Consider the following 16550-nt stretch of genomic DNA (forward strand, 5'->3'; position numbering starts at 1 on the left):
GCGCCCCTCCAATCATTGTACAACACACCAGTGACTTGTGTATCTTTACAAACATTAGCCTTTAAAATGCCTCCTCCCATCGTCTTGCGTGTTGATGTATTCATTAGCAGCTGTAAGAGGAGGAGATGTTAAATGTGTTTGTTTTTTTTTGAGGGGGGGCGGGAGGGGGTTCAAGGCCACTCATACTAATGCCTTATGTTTGTATTTGATCCAGAGAAAATATTCTTTTGTTTTCATTTTGTGGCCCTTTGTCTACAGCAACAGGACGAGGGACCTGATGCAGGAAAACAAGAGGACGACTCGTGAGTGGAAACGGTGACGTCACATTTAGAGGGAATTTGTACTCGAACCTTTCCCAGCAGCCTGTGTTGATTATGACCGCCATCAGTCAGGCTGACCTTTTGCAAAGCAAATTATTAGTTACCTATGGGGTAAAAAAAACACTTTCTTACTTATCTTTGGACCCAGCTACTTTTAAAAAATGTGTGCTGCTCGGATTTTAATTTGTGCCACAAGCGTTACAAAAGCGATCTGTAGGGAAGTCATATTTTATGACTGTCCCTTCCTCGGTGAATTATTACATTCCCACCACAGACTTTTGAATTGGATATCTGAGCGTTACACACAGTTTGATATAAAACAGGTGTAGCCGACACAGAATCACAACTATCAGCATAAAAGCTACGTGGAAAACAAGTTACGGTATTTCACTCTTTTTATAATTGGGGGAAAAAAAACAAAACACTAAAGACTTGATGTACGAGTAACATTACGCTGTCTGTTTGAGACGCGTTCATCCAGTTATCGTCATGCTTGGAAGGTTTTGTGAACATTTAAGTAAGTAATTTCCCTCCAAGAATAATTTTTATCTGACTTTAACCTCAACAAACACTGGCTCCAACGGTTGTTGTAGTGTCTGTTTTTAAGGACTTAAGCCACCAACAGTTTCCATCACAGAGATGAATCCATCATTGTTTTTGCCGCAACAGATTGATATCATGTTTTTTTTGGAAGTCTGAGTGAAGCCACAATTGCAGCTTGCTGCAGTGAGGGTAGCTTTAGATCCAAGTTCTGTTGGCAATACATTTCTAAATGGACAATATCATTTGAAACCGGATGCCCAATGTTGGAAAATATGAGCCAGTGGAAATAAACTTCTGTCACATTTTACCATCTCTCAGTACAGGAGAGGTTTGTCGTCAAGCTGTTTGTATGATGGTGTGGACTTTACTTATCTTGTGTATGACAATACAAAACCCTGTGAGGAGATGAGTTATTTTATAAAGAAAACCTGGAGTGAATATTCTGCCTGTTGATTGTTTGGGAGTGTTCATTCAAACCAAGGAACGGATTTCAGATACCAGAAAGGCAAGTAAAAAATAATGTTCTGCAATAATTCAACATTTCAGTGGAATCATGTTGTGATGATTTAATTTGTATCATTTTTAAAAATGAGAAATACCAATCAAGAAAACATCATGAACAGAGTATGACGGCACATAATACAACATAAAGCGCGAGCGTCTTAAAAATATGTAAAGGACATCAGGTGCAAATTCCCAAAAGCACCGTCATCTTTGTAAAGGTCTTATTAAACGATGGCAAGTGTAGTTCTGTCCAAGTTGACGCTTCCTTAAAAAGTTATTGAACCTTTGCTAACCGAGCGTTGGTGTTAGCGTTCTATGTGCTGTCAATAACAGTGTACAGGTATGTGTACACATTGTATGGTTATGTCATTTATAATTACAGGACAATAGGAGGAGAGTCTTATTTAACTGTTAGTATTAAAGGTTAAGAAAAAAAATCCTTTGAATATAGTCCCTTTTATAAATGTCTGCTCCAACCAGCAAAAGACATTTCTGATAAAACATAACTCAAACATTTCAGTGGAGGAGTTAAAACAAACTAAAAAAAAAAGTATGCCAAAGCCATGGAAAAATGATAAAATGACGCTCTACTGTAAGAATATTAAAAGACAATATCCACATGTTCCTAAGGTGACAAGCACAATGCCAGGACCTTGAAACTGAAGCAGCTAAATGGAATTCAGCCTTTTATTTGATTATTTACATCTCTGCTTTGTCAAAATGTCTTCAGCACAGGTTTTATATTGATTTTTAAATTGAAAAATTGTTTAGCAAATTGTCACATCTTATAGGCTGGAACAGTAGCTGCAACAGGAGTTTTGGGGTAATTGTCCCATCTGCTCTTAATGTCATGATTAGGAAGACCATGTAATGTAGTTTGAACGCCCCAGAACAAGCAAGTAGGTGAAACTTGAGTTAGATAGAGATGGATGAATACATAGAAATATACTTTATTCATCCCTTGGGTGAAATTTGTTTGTGACAGGAGCAAGCAATGTACAGATTAAACATGAAACTTAATTATGGAATATATAGACACACACACACACACACACAATTAGTTGAGATAAGTATCAAGTATGATCTGTCCAGATCGACTTGTGTGTTAAAGTCCTTTATTGATTGGACTGGGCAAACTCTATTGCATGATGAGGACAGTGTTATACGGTTGAAACTGAGTAAGTAGACCTTGAGTTGAGAGTATTTAGTCCACAACTAAAGCTGAATCTGCCTGGACATTTTTTTAAATGACCATCTTCAGTCACTGGCTCAATAATAACCCCACTTGTATGTCATCGTGATTATTTTTTTTGGTCTGACTCGGTTGTTTGGGTTTAACGCGGTCACGTGTCTCGAGCCTGCGCGCGAGCCGCTAGTCCATCCTGCCACAGAGGGAAGTCGCGAGCTCTGCTGGGAGCTACATGGTGCTCAATTTTTCAAGATGTCGTCGCTGGAGCAGAGGCTGTCGCGGATCGAGGAAAAACTAAAGCTGGAAAATGAAGACTCTCGCCGTAGAATCGACCTCAACATCGACATGAGTCCGCAGCGAACACGCCCGAGGCCCAGTGAGTGTCCGACGGGGGTTACCGGGGGTTACTGGGGAGTCGGTAACGGACAGAATAGCGGGGGGGAAAGAACGGAGAGGCGGAGGAAGAGGGGCGGAGGGGCTGCTAGCTGCGACGTGCTAACAGGCTAGCTACATAAACAAACACCTACTCCGCCCGCTTGCTCCCGTTTCACCACCAAATTACCAACGGAACGAGCGATGTCTTCTCCAGAGGGAGTAAAGCGAAACTGATCAAATAAAAATAACGTGCTGTCACGAGGTGTCTCGCGAGCAGTCGCGTCCCGAAACCTGCTCCGTGTCTTCGTCCTGTCAAACGAGCTAACGGGCTAGCAGCCGGAGTGAGAGTCGGCTTCAGGCCCCGGCGGTCCGTCTGCTCGTGAGCCCCCTCGCAGGGGACATTTATCTACGGCTCGTGTGCAGGTTCACCTCACTATGGAGCAGCGGGGTTGCTTGTGACTCCTGCGGCAAAGTCATTTCCCTTACACTGCCAGCTTTGACCCTTGAGAAAACAGCCGCTTGCTCGTGGGAGCTGTTGGATCCGGCTATCGTTTAACACACGTTACCAACGAGTCGGTTACGTTGCTGCACGAGCGACCTCTTGTCAGTCGGTGGTTCGAGTCCAGCCCGCTGCTCACCTAGTGTCGTGAAGCCCCTCGCGGGGTGCAGTCATTGTGAAGTGAGTGTTGTGAAAAGCTAGTTGACGTTGGGCCCTTGAACCGTCTGGAGGAGACAAGTGTCTCCAGTCTGACTAGTCCAGCTTGAGGGTCTGCAGCCTCCCTGCTGACTGACATGTGTGAATACAACAGACCTCTTCAATCACAGACCGGTCACAGCATCTCTTAATATTTTCCCAACCGAAGGAGGGTTTGAAAGACGTGCACTCCAAACCAGCTTTCTTCCCTTTTCTGTTTAGGACAAAATAAAGAAAAAAACGAAATCCTGGTGCTATTTTGTATTTGAATCATTGTCAACTAATCATGGGAATAGTCCTCATCTATTCATTACAGTAAACATGGGCACTGTGGTCTATTTGAGCTGATGTACACCCTATGGCTGCTACAAATAGAAATTCGGCTGCCAAATGTGCCTTAATCTGCACTTGTAAACCGTCCACACACAAAAATAAGTACCTCTGTTTGAGTAACGTTCACTAAAAGCTCCAGTTCATGGCTGTTTAAGGAAATAACTGAGCGTCTTTTTCTTAATTACAACAATATGTTTGTCACCTGCTTTGAAGGATTCACGGGGCTTCATGCCGCAGCCGTGGTTGTGAAAGTCGGAAAGTTTTTTTAAAGACGCACGAGCACTTTGTTGATTTTGGTCTTTGCCAAGAATTTGTTGACGAAACAGATAGAATAGAGACACCTTTTATCCTCCAATGTACACCACTCGTATATCAGTGTTTTATTTCTGTGTGAAGAGAAAAAGGACTGATAAAGAAGAAAGGGTGTTTATTTCTTCTTCTCCATTGATTATATGATGAAGTGTTCATGTGTGTGTGGTCCTCTCAGTAGTGCAGTAATATGTGTGTGTGTGTGTATATTTTTTCCCCTCCGTCTAGTCATCGTGATCCAGCTCAGTCCTGCTCCAGCCCCTTCCCAGCGTGCAGGTATCATTCAATCCATCGCTCCCTCTGCCACTGCACCTCTCTTTCTCTCTCCCTAAACCCCCCTCCCAAAACCTGTCCCCTGTTTCTCCTCACATCTCCACCTCCCTTATCTTTGTATTTCTTCTTTTTTTATATCCCATCAAAGAGAAAACCAGGCAGTTCCCTACATTTTTACGAGTTAGTTTTTTTTTATTGCTCACATTTGACTTTTGAACACATTTATACACATCCAGTCTATGTAATAGTCTTTAAAAAAAAAAGTGTATTAACCACAGCGTTGAACATGCCCGCGTAAACACTTGCACACACACACATACTTGGTTTCTTATTGTTAATCTCACACCTTAATCTGTTACGTGAGAACCCCCACTGACTTAGAAGTTAAACCCACGTTAGTGAAACCAGTCCTGATATTTAAGCCCATCTGTTATGTCCATCCTCCCCTCAAGTCACGTCCTCTCTCCATCTTTCCACTCTGACTCCTCTCTCATGTCAGTGTGTGTGTCGGTGCCAGTGGCAGGGCAGTGTTGGTGTGCGTTGATGTTCACAGTGTGTGGACGTGTGTCCGATGATTAACCTTCGTTTTGCTAGAGGCGGAGAGTCACGGTGCATGCACGCTTTTACTGCACGACATGATGTTTTGGGTTGCGTTTTCTCGGACACGGCCTCTAATCCAGCATCCCCTTTGGTCCGTCTGCAGGAGTGCTGTGAACCCTCCGGCCGCTTTCCTTTGTGTGGCGACTGAGGACTTTCTGTCCAAGTCTGACTGACCGACTGTTTGACTTCCAGCTTAGTCTGTGCTATGCAGTTTTGGCCGATTTTTCTCCTCTCGCTCTCACTCTTTCTCCGTTTGATGTTGTTTGCCTGTTATCCGTCCTCTGGCATCCCCCGCTCCTTCCTTTTGCAGCAGCACTGTGTGAGCTGGAGGCGGTGCCTGCGAGAATCTGTGTGTTTGTGTGTCTCCCCATCTCTCCGTCTGCCCGTCTGTCCTCACGTCCGTCGTCCATCTGGAGCCAACCGAACTTTGGAGATGCGTCCTGTGCCAAAGACTGCCTGAGTCGTTCTTCCTCTTCACACTAACCTCTCCTCCCCTTCACTAACTGAATCTCCCATTGCAGGCTGTTCCATCCACAGGTGACTCAGAAGTGCTGCCAGCTTCTGCGACAAAGAAACTATGATAATGTTAATAATAACAGCCACATGGTCCTGTACGTGTTTTCCAAACTGGTGAAAATTGTTAATAAGTAGGTATTCTTCTCACACTTAGCATTCGTAGTCTGAGTACAACATTTTGGTTGTGCGGCAGGTCGGTGCTAATACCACTTTAGGTTGTCAACCTGAAATTGTTCTCCATTTGAGAACAAGCTAGTTCTTGCTTGCACGTGCAGCTGAATATTACAAGGTCAGCTAAGTTTATACACGTCCTTAAATGCATGATTTAGACGTCTGGGGCGAGACGCTGACAGCCAGTCAGTTGAGAACAGGACCTACAACTGTCGGGGTTGTCCGGGCTTTTAAAGCCATCTTGCGATATCAATTAAGCTAAGTGTCTCTGTGTGGATAATGTTGGCTTCAATGTCAAACATTTTTATAACTTGGCATTTGTTTTCGTGGTTGCGGCTGTCGGTTATGTCGCTACTCGCAAAAATAAAACTCTGACATCTGGGAGCACGGGGACACCGCAAAGAAGGAAATACAATCAGTTAAAATATGACATAGATGAAAAAAAATTAGCCAGAATTAATACCCAAACGGATTACATTTCACAGATTGGCTTTCTGGTTCAGCTTTGACTAATAGTTCACTTTGGCTCTGCCCCTCCTTTCCAGTTTTCCTGTAAAATGACGGATTATTAACTCACTTTTGGTTTTACTTTGAAATAAACTCTGTGTACAATAATATCCTAAATAATAAAACTATTGGACGCAGTCAAGGAAAGACGACCCATGTGTTTATGAACGTTAGTTCTCCTCAAAAGACAGTCTTTTGGCGTCCACATCCCCAAACTGTACCTCACCATGTGCCGTCCCTCGCTGCCTGAGAATGGTTTTGCTTCTGCTTTGAGGCAACCGTCCTGTTTGTTTTATAGCTAGGTCAACAAAAGCAAGTTTATACGGCTGTGATATTCTACGCAGGGTTTAGATAGTGAGGCTGTAGTGAAATAACTATTTGACCTCCCCAAGTTCAGCTTCTCTTTGTGTCTCATGGGAAATCACATTCAGTCGGGTATTATACATCACGTTATTTTTCTCATGAGACACAAAATGTGAAGATTTCAGAAAGGAAATGCTCAGTCAAAGAGCACATTGAGGTGTGGTGAACAAATGTAATAAAGCACAAATAATAACACATGATTCCCTTTTGGTGCACAACAGCTTTAAATCAGTAAATGGTGGAGTCAGTGAATGCATGAATAAAACCAATCATCTTACACCTTCTGGCATGCTGGCCTCGGGCGAAAAACGTACTGTGCCTCTTGTTCTGTTCTCCTCTCTGTTTCTAATCGGTCATGTCCCCCATCTTACCCACCCCAGCTCTCCAGCTGCCACTGGCCAACGATGGAGGCAGCCGATCATCGTCTTCAGAGAGCTCGCCTCAGCACCACCCTTACCCCAGCCGCCCGCGACACATGCTCACCCTGCCCACGCCTCCATACGCCCTGCAGAAGAGCTTAGAGAAGTACGTGGACACGCGCAGATGTTAATCTGAGCGTCATCACTGAGGAACTGTTTATGGTCAATTCTTATTGTGTTTATGTCGTATAAGTAAACGCCTCCTTTTTATTTAAAATCAAAACTTTATTTTTGTTTTTTTTTAGTAGAATTCATTTATTTTAATTAAAATAAATTAATAACTCTAAATGAAACTCAAGCTTTTATAGCAGTGAATCACAACTATGCAGTCTGAAAAAAAGATTCAATCCATTTTTATTGTCATATTTACAGATAACAGACCGTTACACTGTACGCTGAAAAACTTATTTTGCTTCGTTCTCCTTACACACGGAATTCCACTAAACTTAAGGAAGAAAAAAAATTCATTAAGCATACAAAAAACATTGCTATAAATACTAATAGTATAAGAACACACAAAAATATGACAACAGTATAGCACAGTCAGCAAATGAAGCAACGTTTAATTATGAATATAAACATGAAGAGAAAAAAACAGTCACAGTGATTTTATATATGTGCGCACACACAGACACACACACCACATCTCTCCCATGAACCACGGCACAGGAACACACAAACTGGGGAGTGAGCCAAACAGTCGTTTAAGGGATGAGCAGGTTGTCACACATGATGGATCCGTGTGTGTGTGTGGTGTGTGTCCCACACTGAAACATACTTTGCGTATCGTTCCGCTTCCTCACATTGTGTGTTATTATGTTTTGTGTCCACAGTGCAGAGATCGACCAGAAACTGCAGGAGATCATGAAGCAGACGGGTTATCTGAAGATCGACGGTCAGGTGAGATGTGACACGTGACCACACATGTCGAGTTTCTCTCGTCTGGAAACGCGTATGCCATGTGATGCATTACATGAGAGGTCATGAGGTAGGGGATGTTTGATATCTTCTCTGTTCTCCAAAACTATAAAAGACACTTAGATGTGCTGCGTTGTTGCGCTGGCAGACATGTTCCTTTGTGGCCACGAACACAGGCACTAGTTTTTGAATCAGTCCCACACACTTCGTCCTGCTGTTGTTAATACTCCCAACAGAGGTAAGTGTGTATTAATCCACAGCTGAAAATAGTCCCCAACAAATATACGAGCTACAGCTGTTTGCTAAAAACTACAGTGCCTTGTAATAAATTACTTTTATATTTTTGAATTGTGTGGAAAGAGTCATATTTTCATCAAGAGCCGATGGGTGAGGGAAAGGAAAGTAACGCATTGTTGGTTTTGGTCTCTTTTTTTATTTATTTTTATAACTTGGTGACAATCAGAAAATGTTTCTTCGTAGAGGGATTTTTTGAAACAGTTTGTTCTCCTCAGTGTTCAGAACTTTTGCACTATGATTAGCAAGCAGCGAGTGTGTATTGTTAGACCATGTGAAGGTTAAAACCCTCTAAAAGCACACATCCCCTGAAGGGGCTTCAAGGACAACACCATTATTCTCTCTATGACAATGAACAAAACATTGTAAACACTCTGAAACAGTGGGATGTGTGTTGTTTTCATCTCCCAAGATCAAATAGTGCTTAACTATGGGTTGAACCATTTAATTGTGTTCTCCCTCCAGCCTTTAGGCCCAGTACCTCAGTCAATGCCAGTCAGGGTTTGAAGATGCTGGAGAAAATAGCTTGACTCATCATCGCTGATTGTTTTCACTTCCTCTCATTAGCCCATAGGGGTCGCTGTGTCGAGCGCTCGACGAGACGCCACTCGCAGCATCTCAGTCGCACAATGATTTAATTTTAATAAAGCAGGGGGACGACGCATCGAGCTGGTATTCTGAGACATGGCCAATGGGGGAGCAGCTTAATTACTCATCAAAACATTTGTTACTGAGCGAGCCAGAGGGGTTTACTGTTGCCTCACGAAGCAGAAAATCTGAACTGGCCTCTTGTCTATTTTCAGCCTTGAGTGTTTGCATAGAAACAACATTCACGTTTTGACCCACAAAAAAAAAAGATATCTTCAGCAATGTCTTGTTTTGTCCACAGCGGTATCCAGCGGAGGTGACGGACCTGATCAGTGAGGGGGAGATCGGCAGCGGAACCTGTGGGCAGGTCTTCAAAGTGCGCTTCAAGAAGACCGGCCATGTCATCGCTGTCAAAGTAGGAATTTTATGCACTCCGCATACCTACGAAAAGGCCCAAGAATATTTGATAAGTGGATGAGAAGCAAAGAGAAAAAATACACAGCTTGGCTTTAGATTTAATGGCAACAAAATGTTTTGTACACGTGTCATAAGTTTGTTGTTTATAGGCTCCACATGGGTGTAACCCAAACAATCTACATTAAACCCTAGTACCTAAATACTATTTTGCTTTATATATATACATACATACATACATACATACATACATACATACATACATACATACATACATACATACATACATACATACATACATACATACATACATAACCACGGCTTAGTGCTCTGATTTTCTGTTGTGCTCTAATTGTGACTAATTTACCAACACAGTGGCAGTAATAACCGCACATAACGACTTAATTGTAGCCGTCCGAGCTGTTTAACAACTAGGCAGTCAGTCAGCTCACCAGAGGAGTCTTTGTCTTGTGATTTTCTAATCGTTTCTTTCATTCTGTGCGTCACCAGCAAATGCGCCGCACAGGAAACAAGGACGAGAACAAGAGGATCCTGATGGACCTGGACGTGGTGCTGAAGAGTCATGACTGCCCGTATATCATCCAGTGTTACGGCGCCATAGTTACCAGCGTGGGTGTCCCCAAAATACATACACAGGCACCTTTAAACAAACTGCAGCCTCGGGTTTAGTGTTGCGCAATGCAACAGGACTGCCTTTACTCTTACATGTCAGGAAACTCCCCTGTGGGGCCTCCCGAACTGAACCACTAAAAGCTGGATGTGTGTGTGTGTTGTATACGTGTGCAGACGGATGTCTTCATCGCCATGGAGCTGATGGGAACGTGTGCAGAGAAGCTGAAGAAGAGAATCCAGGGCCCCATCCCAGAGCGAATTCTTGGAAAGATGACAGTGGCAGTAAGTGGCTGAAACACAAAATGTGACACTGCTCACTGGACTGTTTTTTGTTCCCCATATTCTTACCGTGTGTCGTGTTTCCGCTCCAGATAGTGAAGGCGCTGCTGTACCTGAAAGAGAAACACGGTGTCATCCACCGGGACGTCAAACCCTCCAACATCCTCCTGGACGAGAAAGGTCAGATCAAACTGTGCGACTTCGGTATCAGCGGACGCCTCGTTGACTCCAAGGCCAAGACCCGCAGCGCTGGCTGTGCTGCCTACATGGCGGTGAGTGAAAAACAATAAAAACCCAAACGGAAAAAATACTTAATAGACACACACACACACCATAACCGAGTTTTGCCTGATCTTGTTTTTTGCAGCCTGAGAGAATAGACCCTCCAGATCCCACCAAACCTGACTATGACATCCGAGCAGACGTGTGGAGCCTTGGCATCTCTCTGGTAAAACATTTTATGACCGTGAAAGAAGTGTACTGCACGGGTGCATTTGCATGAACGTCAATATCACGTGGCTGCGCCGTAAGATACAGAAGGAGCAGCTGAACAGTTGGTGTGAGTGATATGAGGTTGTAGTCTGACACGCACAGTGTAAAACGGAGACAGCGTGGTGCTCTGATGCACTGACCTCAGACCAGCGTTCACATTGACAAAGCATTGTGTTTGAGGCCAGAGAGGTTTTGCCTCATTTGAATTTGGAGTCGTAGCTTCATTCAGTTACTTTAAAGCTGTGAACGGGAGACATGAGTAATCTGATGGCACAGAGCCACAGCAGACCCGAGATCAGCAGCCTCTCCAGTTTGAAAAGAAAATGACAGAACATTCACTTAACATAAATGGTTGTAAATGTAAAAACAAAGGCAAATTATCTAAATTTACTGAATATTCTGCATAAAATACATCCGCGGGAGGGACGTGGCCTTATGCACTGTTTATTATAGGCATACAGGAAGAGGCGGTGCTGCTTTGTTGTCGCTGACGGTGGATGTTAATGGCTCCTTGTGTCCTCTAGGTGGAGCTGGCAACAGGACAGTTTCCCTACAAGAACTGCAAGACAGACTTTGAAGTTCTGACCAAAGTGCTGCAGGAAGATCCTCCTCTGCTGCCTCTCGGCATGGGCTTCTCCCTCGACTTCCAGTCCTTCGTCAAAGACTGGTTAGTGCAAATCTCTAGTCAGAGCTCCTCAGGTCATCAGGTGGGGGGTATGCGGACTCCATATCGAAAAACATCCCGGTGCTTTGAGCTACTTTAGACCGCTTCTTTGGAACTGCCTGATGAGCTAAGATCTGTCAAAACTGTGTCTACGTTCAAGAATTAACACATTTCTTCAAGCTCATGATAACATACTATGTTTTTGCATATATGTAAATGCATTTTGGATAGTGGGTGATTTTTATTATTTCATGTATTATAGTCTTGTGTCACTGTTGCTGTCTGCACTTTAATGTAAATCTCATTGAATTACCCTGTAAAGAAATGATTTATAAAAGTTGCCTACCTAAAATGTATTGTTGAATATTCACAGCCTCACAAAGGATCACAGAAAAAGGCCAAAATACCACCAGCTGCTGGTAAGAAACCAGTCATACTGAGCAACAAACGTTCCGATGAGATTCACCAGAATTACCCGAAGGTGAAATGTAACTAAACTGTCTATGTGTCTGTCTCGTCCAGGAGCATAGTTTCATCCGTCGGTACGAGGTGTTGGATGTGGACGTGGCCGGTTGGTTCCAGGCGGTGATGGAGCGCACCGAGTCGCCTCGCAGCAGCCAGTGTTACAGCCATCAGCACCAGCTCCACTCGCTCTTCAGTAGGTAGCCTAGCGCAGCCCGCCGCTAGCTTAGCCAGACGCTAGTCTTTGCCAGGCCCAGACTCGGTCTAGCCTAGCGTCAGCAGCTAAGCATAGCGTTCGCCCCAAGCCCGCCTGCCCATCTGTCCACCGGAGGACCTGAAGAGCCCACAGAGGAGAGGACTGATGGATGGATGGCGCTGGTTCCGTTAATCAGTGTGTTGAATCTGAACAGACAGACGAGTGGGGGAGGGAGGGAGGGAGTGGGGGAGTAAAAGGTGCACACTGTAGTTTGCTTCATTCATTTACACACGTTGTTTCACGTCACGCACAAACTGTGTGCGTATCTCATATGCGTTTCCACATTTCCGTCACCTCGTCACTAGTTTGTCACCCACATGTCCGTCTCAAGCATTGATCCAAGCCGTTGGATTAGTCGACAGCGTAGTCGCTACACACTGGAACAAAGCATCGGCTACTTTAGCAAACATAATTCTGTCTTGTACATAAACGTTGAGGAGGACACAACAATGCAATTATGCTTCTTCAGGTGTTTCTCCTATCACATTCTCAGGCTGAATCCGCGCGTGCGTGTGTTTATGATTAAATATCAAGACACAGTCACTGGTTGTTTTTTAATAAGTGAGCTTATCGTTCCTCAGCGTTTATTCACCTTCACATTACACCCGTTACACACACACACCGTTATGTATTAATCTATTGGCTGTGCTTCTTTTTTAACATGCAAGGGTAGTAACTCTCATTAACTTTGAAATGAAATAGCTTTTAGAATACCATCATTGTATTTAGCAGCTGCACAATTGGGAAAAACAAGGAAAAAGACTTACAAAAAAATTAGTGTTGCATTCTAGCTTTGTAGAAAAGTTCATGGTTTAGTTTTTGTGTTCAGACGTAGATGTACTATAAGAGATGGAGGGATACTAGGAAGAGAATAAAGATGTTAGAAAGGAGGAGACTCTTTCTAGCAGTGTGGGAAAGAAAAGCGGAGGAAGTAGAAGAAGAAGGGAGTCGTACTCTTGTTGATGAGCATTTGGGAGCTGGAGGAGCTGTTAATAGTGTGAGAAACAAAGTGTGAGAAGTGTTTTTTTTTACATTGAGAAGGCAGAGAACCGGAGCTTATCTTGTACAAAGACTATACAAGGAGTAGCTCTTACTACCTGTGGAGCTTTTCTTTACCCTCTGTCTGCCTCTGCTGTTGAGTGTGATGTTGTGCTCCACAGCGTTACAGACCAAAGGCCTCGCCAGGTTGTTGTCGAAGAGTGAGATCCGCTTCAGACATCTGGGAACGGTCTTAAAGCACGTGTTGGTGTTTTTAGAACCTAGAGCCGGGGTCTCAAACTGCTACATCAGATCTGGCCTCACACGCGTCTTGAATTGACTCTTTAAGTTTGCCTCTCACGTCAGTCTGCCGTCTTACATCTTTACTGTTTATAGTCTATTGTAAAGTAATTATTTACCAATTGCAATACCCTCCCCCCAATCGCTAATCATCTCCTAAATGTTTTTGTAATTAATCATTCATTTGGGAAAAAACATCCAGAGTCCAAGGGTTATTGTCCTTTTTTAATAACCTGCTATCTTTTAAGACAAAGAAAAGCAGAAAATATTCACTTTTTGAAAACAATACATTTTTGCACACAAATATTTACAAATATTCAATCGTTTTGTTTTAATCATAAAGTCATGACCTACCTACCATGAACTCAGACCAGCAGCACGCTAATTTAAATGCAAATGTCTTTTTCAGACCCCGAAAACAAAAGTTGATCTGGAGCACAGACAGTTTATTTTATTGTTCAGTGCCACAGTTTGCTCTCCCGCCTGTGAGGACGAAGGAGTCTTAGCATTGTGCAAAGAACTAGGAGACAACAACCTGACCGGTGGGCAGCCGGTCATGTGACTTTGAGACCCCTGAGCTAGAGGATTACTAAAATACAACTTTGGAAATGTGTTTTGAAACTGCGTGGAGGTAAGCGCATGAGGAGGGGCCCGCCGCCTCGCCTCTCGACGGGCCACAGCCCCGTCACGCACCAAACCAAATCACTGCCAGACACGGAGGGAACTGAGAAGGAGGGAAACCGTTAAGTGTCAAGAAAGCGAGAGATGCAGGAAGGTTGTCAAGATGGAAATGAAATGTCAGGGGAAATGAGAGAGAGAGAGAGAACGAGAGGTGGGGAGGAAGACATGGAGGATAAAGAAAGTGGGATTGGAAGTTAAGGAAAAGTCCAGAGTTTGACGACAGGACGCGAGTGTGTGAACAAGGAGAGAGGAAACGAGGAAGGCAGCCCGAGTTTCACAGGACTGTGAAGCACGAGCGCTGAGGCCAGCTGGATATTTGTAAAAAGCTTTTGTGGTGTTGCACCAACCTACCAATTATGATTTTAGCGAGTGAGTTAGCACGTTGTCTTTTTATGATGTTTTGATTGAACAATGTTATTTATTTACATTGCCACTGCTGCTACTTTATATTGCTTTAGACGCTGCTGTCACTTCTTTTTCCCCAAAGGACAAATACTTTATTCTTTTTTTTTTTCTTTCTTCAAAGCCAAATAAGTTAAATAATGCAATGTAAGCAATTGTTACCAAATACAGAGCAAGTCTGAAGAGAGCAAAAGCAAGTGAGAGATGGATTAGAAGAGAGAGTAAGTAACTAACACAAACTATGTGCAGGAAGTCGTAGTTTATACATCCTGACGTCACACTAAACTGTACAGCGTCGTACTATTGGGCGGGGGGGGAGTCTGTCTGTCCAGATGCTTTTTGTCTCAACCAGCCGTCCCTCCATCTGTCCACAGGTCGCCTGCAGACTTGACAACCTGGACAGTCAACACCAAAGGTGTCCACAACTCAACAGAAATACGAAAGAGCGTTGTTGTTATTGTTATGACTATTGTTATTGACCTTATAATTGATTACTCTCCGCTACGATGTATATGAAATCTTTCTATAGCTAGTGGGGCGTGGGGGGTTTGTTGTAAAGCAGTGATGTGTGTGTCATACTGGACAGTGGGAGACTGGTGCACCAACACAGGGAAGGGCCAAGCAATAAAACCAGCTGGCTCGTCCCTCTACTCAGTGAATCTGCTCATCCTGAATCAAGACGTAAGTCCACCTCCGCTCGGCTCACACAGCTGCTCATCAACTGGCTTCGTTCCCCAATCCAGCCACGAGAAAGAGCTCCTGATCACAAGTCGGGGTGATTACTATTTTCAAAGAGATGAAACACAGTTATAAGGAAGTAAGACTAATAGTTCTATAGGGCTTTACGAAACAAGTCAGACTAATAACACACAAGGTGGTACATCCTGCAGTTAAAAACAACTTGTCTTGTTACTTTTCTGATACTGATGAATTTCCAACAAGCCAGCGTCTGCCTGGTCAATTTAATGGTCTTGCTTTACACATTTTCCCTTCAAAATAACCTCGATGGTCCTCAGGCCTACTTTTCCAACTCTGGAAAGAGCAGATCCCCTATTAAACCCAAGTTCAGTCCAAAGATGGCTGCCGTGTCTCTTCTCGGTTCACGCCCTTGAGCAGATGTAGCTTCGTTAGCTCACTACAGCGCTCACTGGTGTCTGAACACACAGCTGGTCCAAGTCTCCCGCTGTCAAGGGTCTTTGTTCTGAAGCTGATGTGTTTTTTTACGAACATGCTCGCACGCACACACACACTGCTTGTGTGCATTTTCATCAAAGTGTGTGTGTGTGTGTATGTGAACAAAACATCTGATTACTAACCTAAACACCCAGCAAAGTTATAACATTCAACGCAGCAATGCTCCTGCCAATAGTGGCTTCATGTGTATATTAGCTTGCCAGGGGTGTAAAAAAAAAAAACATCAACCACACGCTGTGCCTTGGCACCGATGGGAAGCGTGTGTGTGTGCGTGCGTGTGTGTCGTTAACCCATCTGTAAGTAAACCAAATATCATCTTCACTATGCAGTCATTCAATCTACGTTGGCTTGCTTCGATGGGGGGTTTAAAAAAAAAAAACACCTCCAGTACAGACACAGATTTACAGATAAACTGGAGTCAGTGTTTTTCTTTTCAAGCCCCCCCGCCCGCCCACTCCCCGTGTGATTAAACATCACCGCCTTCAGCTAGTTCACAGAGAAGAGAGAGAGAGATGTGTTTTGAATGAGCTGACAAATATTTAAGGATTGTATTAGGGTTCGGGGAGGGACGCGGGGGTTAGAGCGGGGTTGGTAGTTTTGGGGAGATACAGATCAATGCTGTAAAGTATATGAATTGCATGTTATTTGTCACCGTTGAAACTGCCATTGTTTTGTTTTCTGTTTGTTGTTTTCTTCCAAGACAACGGTGGGGCGGGGATGCACAAAACGTTATCCTTATTTATAATTTTTACACATATAGTCTGTATGTTTGTTTTCGTTTTGAAAATGTTGAATTATTGTGTACTTAGGAAAAGACATACTTTTTTGCCTTTTTTTATTTTTATGTTCTGTCAATTTTGCTATATATATATATATATA

At 43.5% G+C, this 16550-nt stretch overlaps 1 protein-coding gene across 3 annotated transcripts; it reads left to right on the top strand.

Annotated features, from left to right (window-relative positions):
• Positions 1-2728: 2728 nt before the first annotated feature.
• map2k7 (mitogen-activated protein kinase kinase 7) lies at positions 2729-16550 on the top strand. 3 transcript variants are annotated; one of them, XM_068592378.1, is made up of 12 exons: positions 2729-2932; positions 4496-4543; positions 7078-7222; positions 7950-8016; positions 9218-9331; positions 9841-9960; positions 10138-10245; positions 10335-10514; positions 10610-10690; positions 11259-11401; positions 11772-11817; positions 11921-14983. In XM_068592378.1, exons 1-12 carry the CDS (start codon positions 2809-2811, stop codon positions 12062-12064), a joined length of 1320 nt encoding a protein of 439 aa, XP_068448479.1. In that variant the 5' UTR covers positions 2729-2808; the 3' UTR covers positions 12065-14983. The 3 variants fall into 3 exon arrangements, with proteins under 3 accessions (XP_068448479.1, XP_068448477.1, XP_068448476.1); XM_068592376.1 differs by lacking the exon at positions 4496-4543 and having other exon boundaries at positions 2730-2932; positions 11921-12060; positions 14852-16550; XM_068592375.1 differs by lacking the exon at positions 4496-4543 and having other exon boundaries at positions 2752-2932; positions 11921-12056; positions 14852-14951.

Source organism: Clinocottus analis, unplaced genomic scaffold (genome assembly GCF_023055335.1).
Source record: "Clinocottus analis isolate CAN_PGR_092001 unplaced genomic scaffold, fCliAna1.0.p SCAF_27, whole genome shotgun sequence".
Taxonomy (NCBI): Eukaryota; Metazoa; Chordata; class Actinopteri; order Perciformes; family Cottidae; genus Clinocottus; species Clinocottus analis.

What these genes read in the sequence shown, in the direction of transcription:
- map2k7 (XM_068592376.1), top strand. Translation starts at nt 2,809, where the DNA reads ATGTCGTCGCTGGAGCAGAGGCTGTCGCGGATCGAGGAAAAACTAAAG. An exon ending in CTGCAGAAGAGCTTAGAGAA is followed by an intron (nt 7,223 to 7,949) that starts GTACGTGGACAC and finishes TTGTGTCCACAG; the next exon opens with TGCAGAGATCGACCAGAAAC. An exon ending in ATCTGAAGATCGACGGTCAG is followed by an intron (nt 8,017 to 9,217) that starts GTGAGATGTGAC and finishes TTTTGTCCACAG; the next exon opens with CGGTATCCAGCGGAGGTGAC.